This window comes from Bos javanicus, chromosome 21 (assembly GCF_032452875.1).
Source record: "Bos javanicus breed banteng chromosome 21, ARS-OSU_banteng_1.0, whole genome shotgun sequence".
NCBI lineage: Eukaryota > Metazoa > Chordata > Mammalia > Artiodactyla > Bovidae > Bos > Bos javanicus.
Genome location: NC_083888.1, coordinates 27,630,537 through 27,658,446, shown reverse-complemented (window position 1 = coordinate 27,658,446; position 27,910 = coordinate 27,630,537). Strand labels below are relative to the sequence as shown.

The 27,910-nt window shown below is 47.0% G+C and overlaps 1 protein-coding gene across 12 annotated transcripts in view; it reads right to left on the bottom strand.

Annotated features, from left to right (window-relative positions):
* APBA2 (amyloid beta precursor protein binding family A member 2) overlaps nucleotides 1-27,910 on the bottom strand; it is a 140,009-nt gene that overhangs the window by 39,939 nt on the left and 72,160 nt on the right. For 4 of the 12 annotated variants that reach the window (XM_061394625.1, XM_061394623.1, XM_061394627.1 and 1 more), the window contains exons 2-5: nucleotides 25,144-25,197; nucleotides 15,249-15,380; nucleotides 13,789-13,836; nucleotides 9,015-10,001 (exon numbers count right to left, since the gene is read on the bottom strand). In XM_061394625.1, coding sequence (XP_061250609.1) covers nucleotides 9,015-10,001; nucleotides 13,789-13,812 — 1,011 coding nt within the window. In that variant the 5' untranslated portion in view covers nucleotides 13,813-13,836; nucleotides 15,249-15,380; nucleotides 25,144-25,197. The remainder of the gene's footprint in view (nucleotides 1-9,014; nucleotides 10,002-13,788; nucleotides 13,837-15,248; nucleotides 15,381-25,143; nucleotides 25,198-27,910) is intronic. The other 8 variants (XM_061394632.1, XM_061394628.1, XM_061394634.1 and 5 more) reach the window with 3 other exon arrangements.

Sequence of the window (27,910 nt, the reverse complement as noted above, 5' to 3'; positions counted from 1 at the left end):
ACTGGCCTCTGTGTCTCCATCCTCATTACTATTTCAAAAATATACTTTGTGAGGCTGCCATAGTGATTCCTCTGATTGATCTGGGCAAAGTAGATTGAAACATTCTGTAAAGGATTCACCATTCTAGATGCCATCAAGAACATTCATGATTCACAGGAAGAGGTCAGAACATCAACAATAACAGGAATTTAGAAGTTGATTCCAACCCTCATGAATGACTTTGAAGGATTCAGACCTGAGTGGAAGAAGTAACTACAGATGTGGTGGCAACAGTAAGAGAACTAGAATTAGAAGTGGAGCCTGAAGATGTTATTGAATTACCACAATCTCATGATACAATTTAAATGCATGAGGAATTTGCTTCTTATGGATGAACAAAGAAAGTGGTTTCTTGGGAAAGAATCTAATCCTAGTGAAGATGCTGTGAAGATTGTTGAAGTGACAACAAAGGATTTAGAATATTACATAAACTTAGTTGATGAAGCAGTGGCAGAGTTCCAAAATTGGATTGGATTGACTCCAATTTTGAAAGAAATTCTACTGTGGGTAAAAATGCTCTCAAACTGCATTGCATGATACAGAGAAATTGTTTGTGAAAGGAAGAGTCCATCAGTTGAGGTAAATTTCACTGTCATCTTATTTTAAGAAATTGCCATGGCCACCCCAGTCTTCAGCAACCACCAGGCCAATCAGTCACCAGCCATCCACACTGAGGCCAGGCCTTCTGCCTGCAAAAAAGATGACAACCCCAGAAGGCTCAGATGATGCTTAGTATTTTTTAGCAATAAAGTATTCCTTTATAATAATTTTAAAATTTTATTTATTTATTAATTTTGGCTATGCTGGGTCTTCGTTGCTATGTGGGTTTGTCTCTAGGTGCAGCAAGCGGGGGCTGCTCTCTAGTTGAAGTATTCAGGCTTCTCACTGCAGTAGTTTCTCCTGTTTCAGAGCAGGGGCTCTAGAGTGCCATCTCAGTAGTTGTGGTACACAGGCTTAGTTGCCCCGAGACATGTGGGACCTTCCTGGACCAGGGATCAAGCCTGCATTCACATGAGGATTCTTATCCACTGGACCACCAGTTAAATACTAAAGTACTCTTAAATTAAGGTACACATGGTTTTTTAAACACTATTGCACACCTAACAGATGACAGTATAGTGTGAATATAACTTTTGGATGCACTGAGACATCAAAATATGTGTGTGACTCACTTTATTGAGATATTCACTTAACTGCAGTGGTCTGGCATCAAACCACAATATCTCAGGGGTCTGCTAACACAGAAGGAGAGCAGATTTGTCATCACCAGGGTCTACAGGGAGAGGAAATTGGGGATTGACTGCTTGGTCCAGTGGCTAAGACTCCTCACTCCCAATGCAGAGGGCCTGGGTTCCATCTCTGGTCAGGGAACTAGATCCCAAATGCCCCAACTAAGACTCAGTACAGTCAATAAATACAAATGAATATTTAAAAAATAATAAGCATGGTCTTCTTTAGGGTTGAGGAAAATGTTCTAGAACTGAGTGGTGGTGGTTGTACAACATTGCAGTCGATGTCACTGAATTGTACCCTCTAAAATGGTCAAATCAGTAAATTTCATGTTATGTGTCTATAGCTACATTTTTAAAGTAACAGGGAAAGAAGGAGTAAACAGAGACCTCAAATGATCAAAAACACACTGACTCCACCTTTGACACCCCTTTCAACTCAGCACTAGATTCCTGCATGGCAGTCAGGGCCAGCTGGTGCAGGACTAGCCCTCACTAGGGACACGAGGGCCAAGGGGAGGAGGTGGGCAGCCCAAATACAGTGACAGGACCACAGACACTTCTTCCCAAACACCTGCCCCCCACCCTGGATGTCACAGTTGGATTCCAGATTCCTTCCTGGGGAAGGAGGCACCCCAACACTCCGGGCAGTTATAGGACCAGGGAGCATCACATGTGATTTAGCTCAATTCTCAAAGGTGAAAAGCCCATGACCCCTGGGGGCCAGCAGGCTGCTTCTCCCACTGGTTTCATAAGTTTGCTACAAACACACCCATCCCCTGCCAGTAACTGTAAGGTAAGGAGCCCTGTGTGAGCAGTTTAATCACAGCCTAATGACAGCAGTTTAATGACCCTCCAGGGTGAAGAGCAATCTTTTGTATTACAGCAAGTTCAGGCCAGTAGCTCTTGTGAGCCCGGAGACGCTCCCTGTTCCCCCAACCACTCCCCTTTCAGCATAGAGCCCCTCACACATTCTGGGAAAGTGAATGTGGCATCAGATAAGTGCATGAAACCAAGGCACCCAGGTCAGAAGGAAACCAGATGAGGATGCTAAGTCAATGTTCAAATTCCAGCTCCAAGACACTTCCCATATTTAGCTTGTCCATAGAGACTGCCATTCCCAGCCTAGAACTGCCCAAACCAGCTCTCTGTTCTCTGGACACAAGAAGGAATTCTCTGTTCCAATCAATACTTTTAGTCCTGGACTTGCCTGGTGGCCTACCAATGTAGGAGATGTGAGTTTGATCCCTGGTCCGGGAAGATCCCACATGCCATGGAGCAGGCCATGGAGCAGCTAAGCCCGTGCACCACAATTACTGAGCCTGTGCTCTAGAGCCCATGCTCTGCAACAAGAGAAGCCACCACAGTGAGAAGCCCATGATAACTAGAGAGTAGGCCCCCACTCACCACAACTACAGAAAAGCCTGAGCAGCAGTGAAGACCCCGCACAGCCAAAAATAAATAAATAAATCCTAAATAATACTATTGGCATGTGTGTGTTCAGTCATGTCCAACTCTTTGCAACCCCATGGTTTTAGCCCACCAGGCTCCTCTGTCCACGGAATTTTCCAGACAAGAAATACCGGAGTGAGTTGCCATTTTCTTCTCCAAATAATACTACTAGTCCTAAATAATAAACAACTCAATGGAACTGCCTACAGCTACCAATACTAAATCATATAACTCCTAATTTGAAAAGCAAGTTTAACCAGGAGATCCCAATGATCTAGTAAACTTCTATTAAATCTACTGTTATGAATGTGCTGTACAGAACATCTGGTTTTCTTAAAGTTGAGGATGAGGAGAGAGTGTTTTCATAGTAAATTTGATAACATATTTTTCTTTTAACGATACTAACAAGATATGACCTCAATCATTTCATGTAACCCAGTGGTCTGAATGATCTATGTGAAAGCCCAGCAGGAATAATAATCTGCGATCCACCCCTCCTCTGCCCTTCCACCCCTGCCAAGGTGGGATCACGTCTGTTACTGGACAAGACCCCAGAAGGAGAGAGGGAAGGTGCCCCCTCCTCACTCAGGATGTGGTTGTCTACTCATGGCTCATCTTAATCCTGAATATCCTGAAACCTTCCAGAGATGTGCAGATCCACCCAGTGTCCACAGGCCCACATGAGTATGGTCAGCTATCTCTCCTGTGGTTCCACCAGTCCTTCGGATAGACAAAGAATGTTTTGTTTGCATGATATGGGTTACAGGGGCTCAGATTGGCTCAACTTGGTTTCAGATGATTTTAGTTGGCTCGGGCTGGTGAATGGGACAAGAGCCTTTTCTTGTTAGATATACCTAAAATAAAATGTATCATTTTAACCAATTTTAGGTGGACAATTAAGTGGCATTAGGTGCATGCACACCGATGTACAATCATCACCACCATCCAGCCCCAGAACTTTTCATCATCCCCAATGGAAGCTCTGTCTCCATTAAACACTAACCCCATCCCCCCCAAATCCCACCAACTCCCAGTCTGCCTCCATCTCTGTGGGTTTAATTAGTCCAGGTACCTCACTTGTGTGGAATCATATAAGATTTGACTTTTTGTGAGGCTATTTTCACTCAGCACAGTGGCCTCAAGGTTCATCCCTGTTGTAGCATCTCCTTTCTTTTTAGGGATGAATAATATTCCATTGTATTGTATGTAAAAGTCTTTCTTAGGTAACTGTAACTGTGGCTCAGAAGAGAAATCAATCTTCCCACAAATACTGAAAATAATGACCAAGCTGAGATCTCTGAATTTGTGCCAAGCAGCCCATATTTTAGGTGACTTAGAATCCTTTGGCTTAATTCCCTGTTTGATTTTTTTCCTGGCATTTAGAAAGGGGGTTGTAGATTAAATAAGATATTGGGCAAGAAAAACCACTTCATGGTAGCAAATCCACTTCATGACATCTCCCATTGCAAATTTGCAAATTCAACGTAACAGGAAAAACTCTAACCCACCACCACTCTTGTGTCTGGAGTAGGTTTTGAGGACCAGTGAATGACTACATTATCCCCTCATTTCTTGAAATTAACATTCACATTTCTAAAAGTGACCAGCATGCTATGTTTTATATTCATGGGTCCCCATGAATGAACAAACGAATGAATGAATGCAGAAGGGAATAAACAGATCACAGCAAGGAAGAGCATCTATTTTCAATGGCTTGCCTGGTGGCTCAGATGGTAAAAAAATCTGCCTGCAATGTGGGAGATCCAGGTTTGAGAAGATCTGGGCTGGGAAGATCCCCTGGAGGAGGAAATGGCAACCCACTCCAGTATTCTTGCCTGGAGAATTCCACAGACAGAGGAGCCTGGGGGCAGGGATGGTTACAGTCCATGGGGTCACACAGTTGGACATGACTGAGCTGACACACAGAGAAAGAAGAAGCAGCCTCAGTGGCCAGAGTTCCCCAGAAGCACCCAGAGACCTGGCTCAGGTAGGAGTAGTCTGGGTCTGAGCCCATCTGAGGAAGACCCTGGGATGGGTGAGTCTTCAGCAGAGCATAACCGTCCACAGTCAGAGATCCAGAGGCTCCAGGAGTCAAGGTCAGGGACATGGATCTCCTAGCCGGCACCCGGGGCTGCTTTGAGGGGAAGATTGAGACCCAAAGACTAAGACGGAGGGGTCGGGGTGGGGCAGAGCTGCACCAGCAGTCAAAATAGGCAACGGGGGCAGAATCTGAGGCCATCTGCAAGTGTTTGGGCTGATGAAGAAGAGGACTGACCAAGGAGGGTAAACAGGCAACGCCCGCAACAGCAACCTTCCTCCAAGCTGATGTGGTGCTCCCCCAGCACTGTCCTGAGCCACAGACCCTCGTCTAAACTCTAGCTCAGGCTCTCTGACCTATCCAGCCTGGCTGCACCCAGCACAGGGCAAGTGGCCAGCAGAGGGGCAGACCCAACATTTGCGTCAGTACCAAGGACAGCGCATGGCCAGCTCAGTCACCATTCCTGAAGAGGACTGTCTGTCTGCTGCTGGAACCAACCAGAGGGACCCAACAAGCCCAGATCCAGGCATCTGTTCACTCCAGCAGTCTGGGCCTGGGCTCGGTCTCAGGTGGAGAGACCAGCTTTTCTCCTGTGAAGGCTGATCATGGTCCTGGCAGGGTCTGGAGTCCACTCTCGGTCCTGGGGCGCTCTCCTGTGTCACACCCTTTCTCAGCCTTTCTGAGCTGTGCTGAGTTCTCCTGAGTTGTCCATGGCATGTGCTAGTGCAGGGCCGGGAGCTATTCTTGGTTAGCTTCCTATCACCACAGGGCCGTGTCTTTTTTAGTCACTGATTAGCACTGACCATGATCTGAGTGCTTTGGGGTGCAAACACTGTGACTGCGTCTGCCACGCTGTTCCATCTCCAAATCTCATGCTCAGCAATGTGGTCTTTCTCCCTGAACAGAAGCTGTTGCTATATATTCTCCTCCGGAGCCCTGCACTTCCTGGGGAATGTCATGAGAATAATGGATCCTCTGGGATGTGTCTCGAATTCCTGGAACTTGTAGGGGATGCTGATGGTGTTCAGGGATGGAAGATGCGGGGGAGTCAGCACCCTGCCCCAGTCCTCCACCCAGTTCTCTGTTGCTTAAATCTGCCCTGGACACATTCCATGACACATCCATGCCATTAGAATCAAAGCAGTGCAATTCCAGCTCCACACATGGCAGGCACCCTCTTCCTTGGCACCTGTTCTTATAGATGCTGTCAAACCCATCCCCTCTGTCCCTTACACAGGAGCCTCTGCCCTGGCCATCCACCTGAGATGCTCAGGGCCTTCCCGACGTCCTGCCCCTTAGCCTCCTTGAGGTTCCCAGCCCCCTGATGGCCCAGCTCTGTCCCTCTCACATCACCATCCTCAAGCCAGGTCCTTCACTTCCACTTGTCCTCCTGGCCTCGTCACAATCCCCAACCCCGCTGCATGCTGAGGATACCCATGACCTCCAGGTTCAGCCCTTCCTGGTCAGCTAATTTCCCAAAGCCCCCCTTCTAAGTCCCAGGGCCACCCACTTATCACCCACGAGGGAGCCTGTCCCCAGGAAGCCTGCCTGGGACTCATGGGCCGGGCGGGGACTCCTCTAGGCTCCCAGTCACACCCAGATGGACAGAGAGTCTCTCCCTCTAGAATGAGGTTCTCCATGCAAGCTCAAGTCACTTTCATCTCTGCACCCCAAGGCCTAGCACATGGCAAGGGCAATTTTCTTGCACCACATGGGAGGCTTTGCAGATGCAGCCAGCCAGGAGATCAGGAGTGGCCTCTGGGAGAGTAGGCTCTGAAGGAATGCCAGTTCAGAAGTTCAGAGCTGCCCCCCTCATGGGGGGGGCCTCCCCCATATCCGCTAATGCAACAGGAGTTTCTTTACAGCCCAAAGCCCCCAGTGCATACACAACTGCCTTGAATGACAGGAACACTCCAAAAATGAAGTCAACTTATGCTAATCAGTCTTTAAAAAAAAAATCAAAGGGCATCAAAGGGAAGTTCTAGAAACTTAACTGTGAGTCAACAGGACATTTTTTCCAAACACAAGCTCTCACTTTATATATTTCTCAAATGCATGAACTCTTCTGGGGAAAAATATTAATGAAGGCTTTAAAAATATGAAAGCATATATATGCAATGGAGTATTACTCAGCCATAAAAAGGAAAAATTGGAATAAAAAGTGGAAAAAAATGGAACATTACTCAGCCATAAAAAGTCATAATAAGGAACTCCTTATTAGCCATAATAAGGATCTGAGCCACAGTCATCTCCTGGTCTTATTTTTGCTGACTGTATAGACCTTCTCTATCTTTGGCTGCAAAGGTCCATCTAGTCAAGGCTATGGTTTTTCCAGTGGTCATGTATGGATGTGAGAGTTGGACTATAAAGAAAGCTGAGTGCCGAAGAATTGATGCTTTTGAACTGCGGTGTTCAAGAAGACTCTTGAGAGTCCCTTGGACTGCAAGGAGATCCAACCAGTCCATCCTAAAGGAGATCAGTCCTGGGTGTTCATTGGAAGGACTGATGTTGAAGCTGAAACTCCAATCTTTTGGCTACCTGCTGCGAAGAGCTGACTCATTGGAAAAGACCCTGATGCTGGGAAAGATTGAGGGCAGGAGGAGAAGGGGACAACAGAGGATGAGATGGTTGGATGGCATCACCGACTCAATGGACATGGGTTTGGGTGGACTCCGGGAGTTGGTGATGGACAGGGAGGCCTGGTGTGTTGCGGTTCATGGGGTCTCAAAGAGTTGGACACAACTGAGCAACTGAACTGAACTGAACTGAACTGAACTGAAAAAGGAATGAAATTTGATCATTTGTAGACAGAGATGTGGATGAACCGAGAGAGAGGCATACAGAGTGAAGTAAGTCAGAAAGAGCAAAACAAATACTGTATATTAACACATATATGTGGAATTGAGAAAAATGGTACAGATGAACCTATTTGCACGGCAGGAATAGAGATGCAGACATAGAGAACAGACTTGTGGACACAGGGTAAAGGAGACTGTGGAATGAATTGGGAGACTGGAATTGACACATATACACTACCATGTGTAAAATGGATAGCTAGTGGGAAGCTGCTGTATAGCACAGGGAGCTCAGTTCAGTGCTTTGTGATGACCTAGAGGGGTGGGATGGGTGTAGGAGGAGGCTCAAGAGGGAGGGGATATATGTATATATCCCCTGATATAAGCTGATTCACTTTGCTGAGGCTCAAGAGGGAAGGGATATATGTATATATCCCCTGATATAAGCTGATTCACTTTGCTGTACAGCTGAAACTAACACAACAATGTAAAGCAACTATCAGTTCAGTTCAGTTCAGTTGCTCAGTTGTGTCCTACTCTTTGAGACCCCATGAACCACAGCACACCAGGCCTCCCTGTCCATCACCAACTCCCGAAGTCCACCCAAACCCATGTCCATTGAGTCGGTGATGCCATCCAACCATCTCATCCTCTGTTGTCCCCTTCTCCTCCTGCCCTCAATCCTTTCCCAGCATTAGCACTATATCCCAATAAAAATATATGAAAGCAATTCATTTTCATTTGTCCACAGAATTAGCCAAATATAAGTTCCTTTACATGCATCTAATAATCACATCTTCTTTTTATATACACAAGGTTTTTTTGAAAGGCAGCTTTTCAAAAGTGTTTATTACAATATACACTTTACTTTGCTATAATTAAAAGAAAATATAGTTACGCTTAAATCCACTGGCCTCATTAGCATGCATTTCTTCTCCACGTCTCTGTCAAACCTTCAAATGATTATTTGCAAAATGGTTATTTACAGCAAATTTCCAATTACACCAAGGCCCCCAGGCTTTCAGAGAAGTGTCACCAGATTCAACCACCCCTGTGAAATGCACTCAGGTTGGGGCCCCTTGCCGCTAGGCTGTCCCAACCACTGGCCACAGCTGTCTGCACTTGCCGACAGTACTAGATCCCTGTGACTGACCAAAACCACCCAGAGAGGGGCAACAGTCTCAGGGACCACTCCCACACAAGCAGATCAGAGCAAGCAGGGGAAGGACCCAAGCTCTGCTGGGAGGTCTGGGTGTCTGCTGGGAGCCCTGGTTGCCAATCAGCCTCAACAAGATTTCCTCAGCAATTACTACAGCATCTGATGGGTGAACAAGAGTGGCTGGAAAGTCCACACATAACTGAACACGTGGAGCGCTGGCTCGCATTCTGACCTGTGGGCTGCATGGACACCTTTGCTCTCAGCCCCTCCCTCCGCTTCCCCAGGGCCAGCCAGAATCTTACCTCTTCTTGGGGCCACTTGGGCCTCTCCTCCGGGGTCCTGGTCTTGGTCCTGAAGCTCCTCTGAGGGTCGGCGGGGTGCTTGGCCTCAGGAGGGAGGTTCAGTGACTTGGGCCTGCCCTCGTGTCTGTTGGGGCCGCGGCTGGCCTCAGCCAGCGGGCAGGCCTCAGGGGAGTCCCCGGGCCCTGGCTCGGGCCCCCGTGGTGCGTGCTCGGGGCTGGCCTCACCACCACTGGTGATGCTGCTCATGCTCAGGCTCATCTTGATCTCGGCCACGATCTGGTCGATGTCCTCCTCCTGGTCCTCTGGGTCCCCGTCCCTGCGCCTCGGTCGGTAGGGCGACGTGCTGCCTGCATTCCCATTGGCCTCGGCAGGGTAGTAGTCCTGGTAGGCCTCCTCGCTGGGACAGTAGTGGACGTCCTCTTCCTGGTCCCGGGAGTCCAGGACTGAGGCCTCATCCTCCGGGACAGAGAGGTGGCCGTCCCGGTAGCCAGGGCTACCCGGGTCGCTGTGGCCATGTGCCTGTGGGCCCGTGGGCTCCGTCCACTCCTCCACCGCCTCCTGGCACTCATCTGTCTCCAGGTGGCGCGTGTCGTGAGCCAGGTAGCCCTGCCCGTCACAGTCCGTGCCCTGCAGGTAGCTGTCGTCCTCGGGGCAGTAGCGGATGTAGTAGGTGATGCCCTCCTCCTCTTCAGGCAGCCCCTCATCGTAGTCCTCCTCCTCCGAGGTGTTGTTCACATAGTCGGAGCTGGAGTCCCCATCAGGGCTCTGGTCGGGGCCACCCTGCTCAGCAGGCACTGGGCTCTCGGGCCGCAGGGCCGCCAGCTCCAGGTCGGTGGGCACGTACTCCTCCAGGGCCAGCTCCGCGTCCTCACTCTCAGGCTCTGGGCCCGGCCTCGCCCTGTGGTCCAGCAGGCTGCTCGCCACACTCTGACGCTTCCGGTGGGCCATGGTGGGGCTCATACAGCCATCGTCACCAGGTGGCAGCCACTGCAAGGAGGAAGGACGACAGAAGAGTCAGAACCTGGCCCAAGGAGCACGCCCAGGAGATGTGACTTGTGTCCATTCAGATGACAGGACACCCCACCTCAGCTGACTCCGGTGTCAGGACCATTGCATGCCCTGCCAAAGAGACAGGAGGGCACCAGGGCTGGAGGAGGACAAGCGGACCCTGGCGGCCCCCCAAGACACCTGCTGCTTTCCCCCAACTCACCACTCACTCATGACTTCTCTGTTTTATATAATTGGAGTATAGTTGATTTACGATGTTGTGTTAGTTTCTTGTGTACAGAAAAATGAATCAGTTATACATGTAAAACATATATATTTTTTTTCAGATCCTTTTCCATCATAGGTTATCACAAGGTATTGAATATAGTTCCCTGTGCTATACAGTAGGTCTTTGTTGATTATCTAGATTATATATAGTAGTGTGAATGTGTTAATTCCAAACTCCCAATTTATTCCTCTCCCAACCCTTTCCCCTTTGGTAACCATAGTTAATTTTCCATGTCTGTGAGTCTGTTTCTGTTTTGTAAATAAATTCATTTACATCATTTTTTGGAGAAAGAAATGGCAACCCACTCTAGTATTCTTGCCTGGAGAATCCCACAGACAGAGGAGCCTGGCAGGTTACAGTCCATGGAGTCGCAAAGAGTCGGACAGGACTGAGTGACTAAGCACAGCACATTTGTAAGACAATTATGCAGCAATTAAAATATTTACAAAGAGTTTATTGCATAAAATATGCTGCTGTAATTTATTCACCACCCAATAAACAGAATAAACTGTGAAGAAATCCATTTAAATCCCAGTAGAGGTTTGGTTTGAGTGATGAGACAGTGTTATTCACTTCCCTCCTTTATTCATTTTTGAGTATGATATTTCTGGGGCTTCTCAGGTGGCGCTAGTGGTAAATAACCCACCTGCCAATGAAGGAGACATGGGTTCAAATCCCTGAGTTGGAAAGATCCCCTGGAGGAGGGCATGGCAGCCCACTCCAGTATTCTTGCCTGGGAAATCCCATGGACAGAGAGCCTGGCATGCTATAGTCCACAGGGTCGAAAACAGTCAGATACGATTAAGCAACTTTCACTTTCACTAAAGTGGCATTTACCTGTGTCATGGGACACAGGAACACTTAAAGACCTTGCAAGCCCCCCGCCCCAGAGTCTCAACAAACCCAATGGAGGCACCACCCAGGTGATCATTAACACCATCAATCATTCATTTACACCATCCTTCTCGCAATTTTCCCCTGGCTGTCTGCCAGCCCTGCCCCCAACCCAGAACATTCTGTGACTTTCTGCAGGTTGTCGGGGGTGGGGGTGGGGGGGTGGGCACATCCTCCAGTGATGGCAGCTGGAAGGGTGTAAAAGGAAATTCCAAAAGGTGAGATGAAACTCCTGAGACAAAGGGCAGGATGCTTCATCACTCTGTCAAATGATTATCTTCTGAATAAAAGATCTCTCTGGGGATTTCTTTGAATAGCCAGCCTCTCCTGGCTTATTTAAAATGATTTAACTCTACTTACATGTAACTTCCTTACAAACGTTTCCTCTGGGGGAAGCAGGGAACTCTGGGGTATTTAGTGGAGTGGTGGGGGCGGAGGAGGGATTATAGAAGAGAAGATGCAGGAGTCACCTGTGGCAGCCCCCCTCTGGACACACCTGGGTTTCTGTACCCCTGAATTCCCCACACACAGGCTCCCTCGTCCTTGGCTGGGGAAGGGCCAGCCCCTGCTGACAAGCAGCTCCCCACCACACCTGGGCTCAGCTGTGTCCTCCCTACTGTTGCTAACAGCGTGCACGATGATTCTTCTGGCAGGAGACCTGGCTGTGTGCACACCTGGCTGTGTGCACGCACACATTCAAACACACGCGTGCACACACACACACACACACACACCCTCCCCTTCGCCCCTACATCCCCATCTCCTAGAAACCTCTGACCCTAGAAAAGTCTGAGGAGGGGATACACTGCAGGTACTTAACAAATGAGGGCCCTGCCTTTGACTTCTCAAGACAAAAATTCAAAAGGATGCCCAGGCTGTCAGCTGGCAGTCGCTGACGTGTGGCTGGCAGCTGATGAAGAAGTAGGGAGCGGGGTCCCCCTGTGCAGACTGAGAGGGATGAGGGACCAGGCAGCCTCTGGCAAGGATCCCCGGGCACTTCTCTAGCCTCCTGTGTCCTCACCTGCCCCAGAGGGTGTGGCCGGCTCCAATTTTGGGGTGGGTTGGGGTGCTATCACCAGCAGTCTCTGGTCTTGGCCTCCAGCTAAGGACAGAGATCCCAGAGCTGTCTTGGGTCCGGGGCAGGGACCCACTTAGGGCCCGGTTGTCCACAGTCAGTCCCAAGGCCCTGGCCCTTTTGTCCCCTTGTTGCATCTCTGACTGGCTTTGCATCCAGCAGGTCCTTCACCAGTCAGTCCCCCACACTTCAGAGCCTAGAGCTCAGAACTCTGGACTACGCCCTTGGAGCTTCTGATTCAGGATATCTGGGTGGGGCTGAGGGTGTGCTTTTCTTCTCTCTTTTTTTTTGACCAGTTGTTTATTTTTTCTCATTTTTCTGAGCAATTGCCTGATTTTATTTTTTTTAATTGAAGTATAGTTGCTTTATAATGTTGCATTCATTTCTGTTGTACAATGTGAATCAGCTATGAAAGTGTTAGTTGCTCAATTGTCCAACACCTTGTGACCCCATGGACTGTAGCCCCCAAGGCTCCTCTGTCCATGGGATTTCCCAGGCAAAAATATGGGGATCTTCCCAACCCAGGTCTTCTGCAATGCAGGTGGATTCTTAACTGTCTGAGCCACCAGGGAATCGCTATATGTATACATATATCTCTTCCCTCTTGGGCCTCTCCCCACCCCCCATCCCACCACTCTATGTCATCACAGAGCACCCAGCTGAGCTCCCTGTGCTATACAGCAGCTTCCCACTAGCTATCCATTTTACACATGGTAGTATATATATGTCGATCCCAGTCTCTCAATTCATCCCACCCTCCCCTTCCCTCATTGTGTCTACTTGTCCATTCTCTACATCTGTGATTCTAACAGGTGTCAGAATTGGGCCGATGCTGTTGGCCTGAGATCAAAAGTGGACCATCACATTGGACAGGAAGCCAGCCACCTGCCCAGCCTCCAGCCATCATATCTTTGGAATCAAGAATAAAAGTCCCAGGACTTCTTGGAAAAACAGATTTGCAGGTTTCAAATCTGAGAGACTAAACACAATTCATTGCAGCTGCCTTGAGGTCCCCGATGGCCCCCCTCAGTTCAGTCCCCTTCCTGAACAGGGAAGAGAAAAGTGGATTTCAAGGTCAGATCTGAGCAGGATGGCTTGGATAAAGATGGAAAATGCTCCCTCCAGGAACTGGCAGGTCAGACCTCCTCATGGTCCCACCTCGTCACAGCAGCTGCAGAGTGCCCACTGCCTGTGTTATGGTCAGGCATCTCTCTGCGGGTGCCGTCTAACCTCTCTGCAGTGCCCACTGCAGGGTGGAGCGGGCTGCCAACCCAGGGTCCTTGACCTCGGGGCTCCAGATCTGGAGATGGAGCACGGAGTACAGGACAGAATTGTAGGTATTACCAACAGGAAGGCAAATTTTGTCTTGGGTAGCACAGGGCTCCCTTTGGGATGAAGAGTCTAAAGAGATAGATGACTGGTCTCTGAAAATGAAGTTGTCCTAACACAACATTGTAAAGCAACTATATTCCAATAAAAATTTTCTTAACATGGCCATTATGAGCTGACAATGAGTTTGTGAAACTCACCATGTTTCCTCTCTGAGTAGGCATGTACGATGGTGGGCAAGGGAGACCCTAAAGAGAGAGAATACACCTGAATTTCAACAGGACACATGACAAGTCTTTCCTAACTTTCCTGTGGCTCAAACTGAAGTATGCTGATGGGTTGGATATGGCAAAATGAGATGGATTAGTGGCCAACTGAGTGATCAGACTAAGAAATCATCAATTTGTGGATAAGCATCCATCTGTGAGGATTTTCCAATGATCTGGTTCAACCAGGGACGATGATAACAAAGACTGCAGCTCTTCAGAACTGCAGTTGACAGAAACCTGGAAGACATCAAGTGTAGGGGTGGCAGAGATGAGGTTTAGCTATATCACGCATGGAAAATCTTACGTATCCTGCTCGATCCAGTTAAAGCTGTGCTTTCACAGCCAGACTTGCTCACATGAATCACAAAGCTCAGCCCTGAAGCAGTGCTCTTCTGCAAGCCCACTCTTAACGAGGCAGAGAGGCTTCATTTCTTTAAGGAAAACCCAAAATCTTGCACCAATAATTGCACTGGCCCTCTATCCCCAAGACTGAAAAGCCCATTTCACACAGTTCTCCCATCTGTTCCTTTCATCACAAGCTTATAATAAAGGCTATTTTCTTCTTTTTCCCTTGCCTTGAAGAGGAGGTGGAAGACAATCCTTTTATAGCCCTTGTGACAAAGGATAAGAATGAAGGAAAAGCAAAGAATGATTTATGACATAAAAATATGCATTACAGGGACTTCCCTGGCAGTCCAGTGTTTAAGAGTTCATCTTCCAATGCAGAGGGTACAGGTTCAATCCCTGGTAGGGGAGCTAAGATCCCACATGCCTCATGGCCAAAAAAAAAAAAAACCCAAAACATAAAAATAGAAGCAATATTGTAACAAATTCAATAAAGACTTTAAAAGTGGTCCACATCAAATACATAAACCTCTTGAAACAATATAAATAGATAAATAAAATGTGCATTACTTGGGATATCTGATGTATGGCTACAAAGCATGTTTCAAGATACCATCACCCATGACACAGTGGGGAGAATAAAAAATGCTGTGCCTGAGAAAGTCTACTTCTGATGATGGTGTACCAGCTTGTACCAGTCTAATCCCCCCACCAGTGACAACTAGTAACTTTTGATGTGTTTTTTTTTTTCTTTCAATTTCTATGGAAGCATCAGAGAACTGCCAAAGCAGCTAGGACTTGAGGGCTGAGATCCCGACAAGCATGAAAAAACACTGAAATTATCTCAGCATCCTGTGTGGCTTTTCTCTCCAAGTCAGCTTGCACCCATAAATGGTTGAAAACTAGCAGAAAATGGTGGTTGCCAGGCAACAAGGCCAAGCAGAAGAGAAAGTGAAAGTCGCTCAGTCATGTCCAACTCTTTAAAACCCCATGGGCTGTAGCCTGCTAGGCTCTTCTGTTCATAGGGATTCTCCAGGCAAGAATACCTCAGTGGGTAGCCATTCCCCTCTCCAGGGAATCTTCCCAACTCAGGGATCAAACTCTGGTCTTCTACACTGCAGGCAAACGTTTTGCCATCTGAGCCACCAGAGAAGTCCTACTCCATGCTCTGTGGTGACCTAAATGGGAAGGAAATCCAAAAAGAGGGGATATATGTATCCATACAGCTGATTCACTTTGCTGTACAGCAGAAACTAATACAATGTTGTCAAGCAACTATACCCCCAAAAAAATTCATTAGGAAAAAAGAACTTGAGGTGCCAAATTCCTGGAGAGAAAGGAAACAAGACTCTGACATTTTATATTAGACAAGGGCGAAAGTTGAAACAATCTGAACAATAAATAAAATAGTACTGTATAGTCCAAAGTATAAAATAATACCCTTGCATTCACACAATGTAAACAAGAAACAAGAGAAAAGCAGAAAACCCCTGGGCAGAATTTCTCCATATATTTTGTGCAGACACTGCCCCCTCCTGGAGACGAGGCATAACTCCCAGGTGATCAAGGTTAATATTAACAGTGGTCAGTTCCACTCTGATTTAACAGCACTGCTCCCTATGCAGTCTCCTGACCCAAAGTTTATAAGCCCTGACTAACCAGAAGGAGAGTATCAGACAAATCTGAACAGAAGGATAGTCTAAAATACCTGACGAGTACTTCTAAAAACTGTCAAAGTCATCAAAAACAAGGAAAGCCTAAGAAGCTACCACAATCTAAAAGCACACTGGTATACTTAAAATGGATAACCAACAAGGACCTACTGTATAGCACAGGGAACTCTGCTCAGTGTTATATGGCAGCCTGGATGGGAGGGAAGTTTGGTGGAGAGTGGATACATGTACATGTATGACTGAGTTTCTTCACTGTCCACCCGAAACTATCACAATATTGTTAATTGGCTATACTCCAATACAAAAGTTCAAAAAAATAAAATAAAAACTAGATAATCAACAAGGACATACTGTAGAGCACAGGGAATTCTGCTCAATGTTATGTAGCAGCCTGGATGGGAGGGGAATTTGGGGGAGAATGGATACATGCACATGTATAGCTAAGTCTCTTCACTGTCCACCTGAAACCATCACAACATTGTTAATTAGCTATACCCCAGTACAAAATAAAAACTTTTTTTAAAAGTACCTAAAGAGACATGAAGATTAAATTTAATTTGGTATCTTAAATAGAATAATAGAAAAGAAAAAGGACAGTAGGTAAAAATTAAGAAAAACTTAATGAAGTATAAACTGTGGCTAATAATTATGTATTGATACTGTTTCATTACTTGCTACAAACGTACCATGTGAATGTAAGATGTTAACAACAGGGAAAACTCTCTCTACTATCTTTTATACTTCTCCGTAAATACAAAACTATTCTAAATTTTTAAAATTTACCTAAAAAAGAAAGTTGGTATAGTTGCATTAATATTCACAGTAAGAAAAGAGGCATTATTAAAGGAAAAAAATAAAAAATCTTAATAAAAAAGGGCAACCTGCTAGGAATAAATTGTAAGTTTAAATTTTAAGTGTATGCATACTAAGTTATATGCTCTCAAACTTTATAAAGTGAGAAAAAAACCAAACTCAAAAAGACAAATCTAAAATCACTATGGGATACTTTTTAATACACTTCTTTCAGTAAATGATTTAAAATAAGCAAACAAAAATCAGAGTAGAATTAGATTTGAACACCATCAGTTCAGTTCAGTCGCTCAGTCGTGTCCGACTCTTTGCGACCCCATGAATTGCAGCATGCCAGGCTTCCCTGTCCATCACCAACTCCCGGAGTTCACCCAAACTCATGTCCATCGAGTGGGTGATGCCATCCAGCCATCTCATCCTCTGTCGTCCCCTTCTCCTCCTGCCCCTAATCCCTCCCAGCATCAGAGTCTTTTCCAGGGAGTCAACTCTTCGCATGAGGTGGCCAAAGTATTGGAGTTTCAACTTTAGTCTCAGTCCTTCCAAAGAACACCCACATAGTTGCCAAAAATGTCCTCATTAACAGATAAAACTTACTGCAATGAGGAAATACATACAAGTGCACATAGAAAATTATGTCAAAATTAATCACATGGTAGACAAGACTAAAATGAGTCTAAACAAATTTCAAAATGTTGAAATCACAAAGAATATGTTTCTGATTACAGTGTAATTACACCAGAAATAAATAAAAATATAACTAGAAAATATGCAGATATTTGGGGATGAACTACTTCAAAATAACCTATAAATAGAATAGAACATAATAGACAGAACATAGGGAATGGCTACCCACTCCAGTATTCTTGCCTGCAGAATCCTCTGGACAGAGGAGCCTGGTGGGCTACAGTCCACAGGGTCACAGAGAGTCGGGCATGAATGAGCAACTAACTAAAAAGAACATAAATACAGAACTTAAAAACGTTTTGTACTGGTTAATAATGAAAATACCACACGTCAAAAAATAGTTACACACTCATATTCATAGCTGGACTATTCACAGTATTCAAAAGGTGGAAAGAACACCTGTCCATTGATGGATGAATGGACAAAGAAAATGTGGCATATCCTCACAGTGGAATATTATTCAGCCTTTAAAAAGGAAGGAAATTCTGATCCAAGCTACAATATGGATGAATCTTGAGGACATCGTGCTAAATGAAGTAAGTCAATCACAAAAGGACAAATACTGCATGATGCCACTCATAGGAGGTTTCTAAAATAGTCAGATTCATAGAAACACAAAGTAGAATGGTGGTTGCCAGTGACTGTGAGTAAGAGGGAAAAGGGGGAGTCATTTTTTAACAGGTACAGTGTTTCAGATCTGCAGGAGGAAAAAGTCCTGGAGATAAAGTTTTCCAACAATGTGAATATAGTTTACCTTATTGAACTGTACACTTAAAAATTTTTTAAGATGGTAAATTTTAATGTTTTGTATTTTACCACAATTTTTTTTAAATAGATTACTGTTAAAGGAGGCCTATGAGGGAATGTATAACCTTAAATTCCTTTATTAGAAAACAAAAAACACTGGAAAAATAAATAATCTAGGTATCCATTTACTAGGGCTTCCCAGGTGGTACAGTGGTAAAGAATCTTCCTGCCAATGAAGGAGATGCAAGAGACATGAGTTCGATCCCTGGGTCAGGAAGATTCCCCTGGAGAAAGAAATGACAACCCACTTCAACTATGGACAGGGGAGCCTGGCGGGCTCTAGTTCACGGGCCACAAAAAGTTGGATGCAACTGAGCACACAGGCACTTTGAAAAGATCAACAAATTAAACCTCAAATAAAGGTAAAGGAAGAAAATGAATGTAGGGCGGGTAAAAAATAAAATAGAAAACAAATGTGCAACAGAGAAAAATCAGCCAAGCCCAAATGATGACTTTTGAGTGGGGAGATTACATATATAAAGCCTTAGCAAGACTGATAAAAGGTGAGAGAGAGGGAAAGTACACAAACTACAGTATCAGGAATGAAAAGGTGGATACCACTTGTAAAATATAATAATGGATATTATGAACAACTTAACACTAATAATTGCGACAATTTTTATGAAATGAACAAGTTACTGAAACAGAACTTAGCAAATCTGACACTAGAAGAAACAAAAATCCAAATGGTCCAGTATTTACTAAAGAAATTGAATCTGCAATTTAAAATCCTCTTTCCTTTTATCAAATAACTTCAGATCCCAGTGGATTCCCAATTGAATTCTTCCAAACAGTTACACAAAAACAAAATCAAACAACAACAACAGAACACCAGTATTACCCAAAATCTTTCAGGGAACATAAAAGAAGATACACTTTCCAACTCACTTTAAATGGCCCCCATGACCTTGATACCCAAACCTGAACTTGATGTTATATGAATACAAAATGAAAGGCAAGTCACTTTGAAACAGTTTACAAAGAAACAATAAAAAACTGTCAAATCAGTTTATATATAAAAATTATATGTCACAATTCAGTTGCATTTAGTCCAGAATGCAAGTTTGGTTTAATATTCAAAAATCAATCACATAACTGAACACTGATACCACGCACATATCAAGAAGGTGTGAACTCAGAACTCAAACAGTGGCTCCATATCAACCTAGAAGGGTGGGATGGGGAGGGAGATAGGAGGGAGGTTCAAGAGACAGGGGACATAAGGTACACCTATGGCTGATTCAGGTTGATATTTGACAGAAAACAACAAAATGCTATAAAGCAAGTATCCTTCAATTAAAAAGTAAATAAATTTTTTAAAAAAGAAGGTATGTTTAAAACTATTATGTTTTAAAACAGGTATATTTAAAAACAGTTGCACACACACCTATATACACATACACACACACACACTCCATCCTGGTAAAATTACCCTAGACAGCAGCTGGGCCAGACTGGAAGAAGGACAGAGACAGTGACAATGACATTGGGGAAGATGAGCAAGAGAGGCTGGAAATCAAGTCCCAGAGAGGTGGGGGTGGAAACTCAGAGCATGAATCGTGGGGAGAATCTATATGCACCGATGTCTCCATGGCTGGGCCTGTTCAGTGAGTGAAGGTTTACTAGCTACATGCTGTGTTCTTTCTCTCTTTTGTTTTTTAAACTGTAGATAAATACAACATAGACCTTACCATCCAGACCACTATCAAGTATACAGTTCAGTGCCATCAAGTGCATTCACACCATTGTGCTACCAGCACCCCATGCATCCCCCGAGCTCCCTTCATCTTGTACAAATGAACCCTGTACCCACTAAGCTTCCCCCCTGCCCTGCCCCAAGTCCTTTATAGGATGAGAAAACAAAAATGCTTCAGGGGGCAAAGCAACTTTCCATCAGAGCAGGGCTGGGCCCCAGGATCTCTCTGGGCCCCCTCCCTCCTAGGAACAGTAACCGTGATGTTGGGCAACCATAGCTGTAGGTGGTGGGTGCCTCGGAACCCACCTGGGAGGCCTGCTGCAGGCTCTCCTCATGATGCCGTGCCCAGCAGAGCCAGCTCAGCCTGAGTGTCTAAGACCTCATGTCCACGAGCCATCTTCCTCTGGAAAGCAGGAATCAAGACTTCCACTTACAGAACTGAAGAAACTCTGATTAAGCCTACTTCTATGTCTGCCTGGCAACAGAGCTATGCCCAGGAGAGGGGTGCACTGGCTGCCTCTGGACCAGCTGAGGGGAGGGGGGAGGAAGAAGCAGCAGAGAGAAGGGGAATCACAAGCAAGGGGGCTGCTCCTAGGCTGCTCTGTGCCCGCATAGGATCTCACAGAGGAGCAGAGGCCATGCGGGCTTCCAGAGCCCAACAGAGTCCTTGCAATTAACATGGGCACAGCTGGAATGCTGCAAACTCCAGCCCAATCTACAACCACCCCCCCAACCCCCACAGAAGCTTCAGAGAAGGAGAGGAAGTCAGGATTTATCCCTAAGCTAACCAGTCTGCATAGCTGACGGATTTTTCTAAAGTGCAATCTCACGGTCTCCCAGGCGAGAGAGTTAATTTTCTTTGGCAAGGGACAGGTCTCAGGCTGGCAAGCTTCGCAGCGCTCCCACCACGCGATGCCTCTGCTTGGCTGCAGAACCCAAAGTGGGGCTGGCAAGACTGGGTATCGACAAACAAAAAACAGACACACTTCCCAAAGAGCGTCGCTCTTCCTCAGCCAGGACTTGGGAAAGTTGCACAGATACGCCTGCATCTTCATGGCTGAAAATAATACCGGTGGTCATCTCTGGGGACAACTCTCACGAGCAACCCAAGGTGAGTCACAGCACTGTCTCAAAGTGCCCTGGCCACGCCTGGAGACATTCATTCAAAAGAGGAACGCAGGTGCTGGATGTATTTGCATCTCAGGGATTCCTTTCTGCTGACTTGGGCTTGGCTCTACTTCCCAGAGAGAGGCGAGATCACAGCTAGACCCCCTGGATTCTCTCCTCACCAGTCCCTTCTCCCTCTACCCTTCTCGCTGCGTCCTTACACCCACCACTTCATCCTTGGACCACACTGAACATAATCTTCCATCCTCACTGAAGAATATCTTGTTCCCACTGTTCACACTCTCCTCTCACCGGCTTCTTGGGCAGTTTCCATGAAAGACATTCACTGTGTCTTTTATAATCCTTCTCGGTCTCCAGGCAGCCACCACCCAGCCACAGCCAGAAAGTCCCGAGCCCCCTCCTTCCTCCTGGTTTCCTTGCACTTTCTGGCTGGTTCCCTCAGGCTCACACTGAGTCCACCCCCACTCGTGGCCTGACTCTCTGCTTCCATCCACCCTTCAAAAACTCCCCCATCCTGCCTGAAGCTGGAATCCAACAATCCTTTCCCACCTCCAAGGTGACCTGCTTTCCCTCAAGGTCCCACCTCCTGCCCTCACTGACCACTCTTTCCCCAGAACCCTCCGCACACTCCTCCCCAAGAGGCTCCCCTCGGACCCTTCCTCCACCCCACAGCCTTTCTTTCGGCCACATCATCTCCCTCCAGGGCCACAAGAGGCGTCTCTAGGGCCAATTCACCCTGGCTCCCGTCTTCCACACTCATCCCAAGTGTTGGCCCCTGGTGAAACCCTGCCAGGTTCCGTGTCCATCTAAATAGGGCAGTCTTCCCTGCTATCTCACCTTCCCGCTCTTCCGTCCTTGTAAGGCCAGGTTCTGCCCCACCTCCCTCCCTCTCTGTACCAGGAATGTGCTCTCACCCTTCAAGATGAGCAGTTAAGAGGCACTTCCTCCTGCACAACCAGCTACACTGACTGGTCACCTCCCCCGGGGTCCCCTCTTCACCTCCCTAACACAAAGGTGCGTGGCCACCAGAGCACCAGACACATCCCCCTGCAGCTGATCACCAAACAGAGTGCGGGGGCTCCCTTTGCCTCTCCAGGAGGACCTCCCCAGGAGCTGAGTCCCAGCTCTAAGCCCTGAGGCCAGGACATGGTCAATGACATGGCCTTCCCTGGAAGTGAGGGTCTCTGCCACAGAGGGGCCCAGGCAGGAGGGGAGAGGTGAACTACTCTTCATCTTGACAGCACCCCCTGAAGGGCTGGCATGCCATCCCCACATTTCCCTGCACACGTGTACACAACTGAAGGACAGTACATGATGGTCTCAGATGAGTCTGTGGCAACCACGACTATATGAAAACACAGCTCTTTGCAGGACAACCTGCCCCAAGGGAAGACCCCAGCAGTGTTGTCTGGGGAGACTGAAGGGTTGGCTCCATAAACATACACACCCTGGGGACTTCCCTGGTGGTCTAGTGGTTAAGAGTCCTCCTTCCAGTGCAGGGGACAAGAGTTCGATCCCTGGTCAAGGAACTAAGATCCCACACACCACGGGGCACCTAAGCCCTCGTGACACAATTAGAGAGCCCGTGTGCTTCAGAGCCTGTACACCACAAAAACAGAAGCCTGCAAATAGAGAAAGCCTGTTTACTGCAATTAAGACCCAACATAAACAAAATTTTAAAAATATAAAATAAAAAACTTACCAGGAAATTAAACCAAAAACCAAACAACATATAAGTTATCAAGCAGTCTGAGCCCAACCTAGGGTGTTAGAATTGTTCTGACTTTAAATAGCATTTTCTGGTGGATCTGGGAGTGCAAGTGGTATAAGCAAGTTTGGAAAATGATGCATTAGGCAGAATTTAATGAGTTGCTTTCTTGCAAGACTAGTCAAGGCTTTTAATATGGCTCTCTGGGACACGGGGCGGGGGCGGGGCGGGGGTGGGGGCATGGTACACACAGAGTGTCCCCAGTCAGATCTGAACATGGGCCACTATTTTGGGGACCATCTCCTGGGACTCCACTGAGCACAATTAAAGAAGGCCAGTGCAAACACTCATGTAATTAATTAGAAGTGCATATAATTAGCTACATCTGAACATCATTAATAAAAATTACATAGAGAAATGGCTAACTTCCTTTCATTGAATCACATAAATTATGTTGGGCTCTGAGTAGCAGCTCAGAGTGCTATTTTCTTGAAACATTTTTCATCTTTTAAAAAAAGGTGTTGATTAATTTTTTCTCTCCTAACATGCAACTTAAAAAAAAGAAAAGTTGGTGTCAGAGCAGGCGTTTCCAAGTGCTTGAGAACACACACACCAAGGCGGGGAAGCAATCATAGCGGCTGCTCTCTGCCTCTTCTGAGAAGGAAGTGGCAGCAAGGGGAGCTTTCATGGGCTATGCCCTCCCCATTTGTCATGTGGTTCTTTCTCAGGACCACGCCCCCGAGTCATGAGTCCTCACTGAACAGATGAGGACAATGAGCTTCTAAAAGTGTTAGAAACCAGAGCTACATGCAATCACAGACTTCCTGACCATCTATGATCCACGAGGAATTGGAGTGGACATTGCGAAGGGTCAGACCAAGGGTTACTGTCTGCGGTGAACAAGCCCACAGAGAGACCAGCGGTCAGGCAGTAAAGCACAAGGCAGGCTTCAATGTGGCTTAGGACTTCCCTGGTGGACCAGTGTTTAAGAATTTGCCTGCCAGTGCAGGGGACAATGGTTTGATCCCTGGTCTGGGAAGATCCCACATGCCTCGGAGCAACTAAGCTCGTGCACCACTACTCTTGAGCCTGTGCTCTAGAGCCTGGGAGCCACAACTACAGAAGCCCAAAAGCCTAGAGCCTGTGCTCTGCAACGAGAAGCCCCCACAATGAGAAACCCTCACACCACAATGGGAAAGTAGCCCCCACTTGCCTTGACTAGAGAAAGCCCTCTCAACAACAAAGACCCAGTGCAGCCAAAAATAAAACAAATTAATAAAGAAAAAATTTAAAAACTTTAGTGCCAATTCTCTTAAAGAAGTTGCTAATATTAATGGTCTTTTCTGATGGACCTGTGCACATGTGTCTTACCTTTTCCTACCTCAAGGGTCTATTGTGTAAGTATCAACAGTTGTATAGGAATAGTGAGGCCCAGAATGTAATTCTCCAGGGGAAAAAAAAGTAGAACACAGCCCCCAACCTCTATTTGAGTGGAAGCACATTCACAAAGATATCTGTGAAAAGACAGCAGGCACGCTCTGAGAAGTAGTATTCTAAAGTTATAGACAGGACGGTTCCCTTGCAGTAGAAAAGTAAATACACCCAAGTCTCTTCTCTCTGCAGATCTCCTCCCAGAGATTCATTCTGGTGTTAACTATCAGTTAAAAATATCCATCTTGTTGTACTTTTCTCTCAAAGAAGAAAGATACTTTTCTGCAAAGAACACTGACAAATGTGTTCACTTAAATGACTGTCCTGCACACTGCAGGTGGGGGAATGCAATCGCTAAGGGAGCTCAGCTTCTTGTCAATTGTCAATATCATTGATACTCTAATGATATTTCAAGATACAATAATATTCCACTAGGTCTTTTATTTTCTTCAGTTCTTCAGTGCTCAGAAGGCTGAGCACCGAAGAATTGATGCTTTCGAACTGTGATGCTGGAGAAGACTCTTGAGAGTCCCTTGGACAGCAAGGAGATCAAACCAGTCAATCCTAAAGGAAATTAGTCCTAAATATTCATTGGAAGGACTGATGCTGAAGCTCCAATACATCGGTCACCTGACTTGAAGAGCCAACTCATTGCAAAAGACCCTGATGCTGGGAAAGATAGAAGGCAGGAGAAGTGGGTGACAGAGGATGAGATGGTTGGATGGCATCATGGACTCAGTGGACATGAATTTGAGCAAACTCTGGGAGATGGTGAAGGACAGAGGAGCCTGGTGGACTACAGTCCATGGGGTCGCAAAGAGTCAGACACAGCTGAGGGACTAACACTTTCATACTTCACACACAGACCCAGCTACCCAGGAAGTGAAGAACCGGACAGCTGTACAGCCCCACCTGCAGCAACCCTCCAGTAAAACGACTCGGTTTCACACAGGTCAGAAGCCAAACCCCACACACACCATGCAAGGTAACCTCTCAATTCTTACCAAAAACAAGCAGTTTGGTAAGGTCCTGAAAACCCTCCTGGTGATGAAATCTTTCTGGAATAAAACAGAAGAAAAGAGAGGAAATTACTTTGGTTTCAGAAATGACATGGGTGCCCCTACAGAGCGCTCCTTTAGGTATAGAAATTTAAATGAGCGAGAGGTTTTGAATACCTGGGAAAGTGAACTGATTCTAATTCTAATGAGATGATCAGAAATCACCCTGAAACAAATAATTAAAATGTTTCTTTGGCCATTCATCACACGATCATTGCCTTAACATCGTGTTGGACAAATAAAGCGATGGCTTATGTATCGCTCTGGCTGGAGAGGCTGTCAGCATTTCAATGAAGCTCCTCAAAGCCCTCATGAATATGTATTTTCCCACAACAAAGCTTGACCCCACTAGTTGGCAGAAGCAGTATTCTGGGACACTGTCAGAAGAGGTGGGTGTGCAAGTGGGGGCTGGAGGGGGATGAAAGGAGATTAAAGGAATGAGAGAGAAGGCAGGCCACCTCTCCTCTCCCCTGCCCGCTTCCCAGCCCACCCTTCCTCCTAGGCAGCACAGTTTCAGGAAGAGAACAGGAAAGAGGACTTTAGGTTTCACGGTCTCCTTGAACAGAGGGCGCTTCACAAGTGCAAGCTGGAGAAGCAAGCCAAAGAGTCAAAGGCGTCAGGACCGCCAGGCCATGGGTTGGATGGGTGTTCATGTGGGGCAGGAGATGACCAGGGATGGGGAGCCTGGGGTGGGGCAGGAGGACAGGTTTCCCGGTCTGAAATGTCACATCCAAATGCCTTTTCTCCCTCATTTGGCTGAAGACAGAGTAAGTAATAAAGGAATTTCTTTGTTCCTTCCAAACCCATGGCAATGGCAGCTTCCTCCCCGGCACCCCACATCCTGGTAGCATCTCGTGAACAGCTGTGCTGGTCAGGGAGTCTACCTTCACCCTGGCTCCAGGTCTGCAGTCAGGGGATGGTGTCCTTCTTTGGGGAAAACAGGAGGTCTGGCCAATGGCTAACTGGGAATCCTGGGGGTCACCCAAAACTGGTCCAGTGCAGATGCCTTGGTCTAGATGTAAAAGAAAATGATGGGCCAGCCCTGAGATGGTTGCAGATGCTCCAACTGTGACCAAGATCCACAATGTGACCAAGCCACACGGTGATCAAGTCACATGACCATAAGCTGCTAGCATCCACTCTGTGCATGCATGCATGCTAAATCACTTCAGTCATGTCTGACTCTTTGCAATCCTGTGGACTGTAGCCCGCCATGCTCCTCCATCCATGGAACTCTTCAGGCAAGAATACTGGAATGGGTTGCCATGCCCTCCTCCAGGGAATCAACCTGACCCAGGGATCGAACCTGCGTCCCTTACATCCTCTGCATTGGCAGGCGGGTTCTTTACCACTAGCACCACCTGGGAAGCAAGGATGTTTGCCTCCCTCGTCTGTTTCTTTCCAAGGGCAAGTGCTTCTGCTGCCTCTCAAGTCCCTTCACAGTGTCGGCCTCAGCTCCATCATGTGTAAAATGGGGGCAGTGGGAACCACCTTACAGGAGGGATGGAGGTGAAACTCCACAAAACCTGGAGAACACCACCTGGGGCCACGGCAGCCTCAACAGCCTGCCCTTCTTTCTGCCAACCCCACCATCCAACCCCTCCAGGAGGAAGTGACTTGGTGGTTAGTGCTCGTACTAAAGGTCATGTCCAGGGACTTCCCTGGTGGTCCAGCGGTTAAGACTACACTCTCCCAACACAGGGGCCCTGTGTTTAATCCCTGGCCAGAGAACTAAGATCCCATGTGATGCATGGTATAGCCAGAAAAAGAAAAGTCACTATATATTATGTCCAGCAGCAAGAATCCTCCCTGGAAGTCAAGAGAGGGGCCTCAATTCCTTGGTGTGTTCCAGGTTTGCTCTGTGACCTCAAGCAGGTCACTCAGAAAGGTCACGGTCCTCCCTGGGCATCCCCCACCCCAGCTCTTGGCAGTTGTGACCAAGGAAGGCAGAGAAGGGTCAAGAAGCATCCAGCACAGGCTGGAGTCCCCTGCATCCATCCCTCCCTTCCTTCCCTCCTCCAGCCACCACCATCCCTGACCCCACCGGTCGTGGAAGGGCCCCTCACCCAGAAATCCAGCATCTCCCATCTCTCCAGGCCCAGAAGTGCCTGGGGGACCCCAGAGCCCAGCTCTCCCTCCACTGCACCCCTGCCTTCCACCTGTGAGTCCCTTAAAAGAGCAGTGTCATCCACCTGTAGTCTGAGCACCCCACCTGCTCCCCAACGTTCCCTACAAAGACACCCAACCATCAAAGCACTTTGGAAGGACGGCCAGCAGCACCCGGCTCCTTACGTAAGGAAGCAGGCCCACATCTTAGCTCAATTTAGCATCCGGTTTTAACTGTCTATTTATAGGCCTCACGCGAGCACCCCTTGTGGATGGCGGGGTGTCAGGGCTCCGGGCTCCCGGCCACTGCTATTCATTAGCATTCCTTTCATGTTTGTCTTCTCTCATTTTCCCAGCAGCATTGTAACTCAGCAGCAAGGTCACCTACAGCCTGGACCCAGCACCACTTCTCATCTTCTCTAAAGAAAATATGAATTTTCTTTCCCCTGCGGCAGTGCCCTCTCCCCACCCTCTGGGGGCCCCTGGCTTGTGCCGCCAATAGCAGAGCTGTGTTATTTTCATGACCTGCGTCTCCCGACAGACGGCTCATCTCAAAGACAAGTCCAGCAAAGTCGTGGGTGAGGGCATCCAGGAAGGCCTCAGGCAT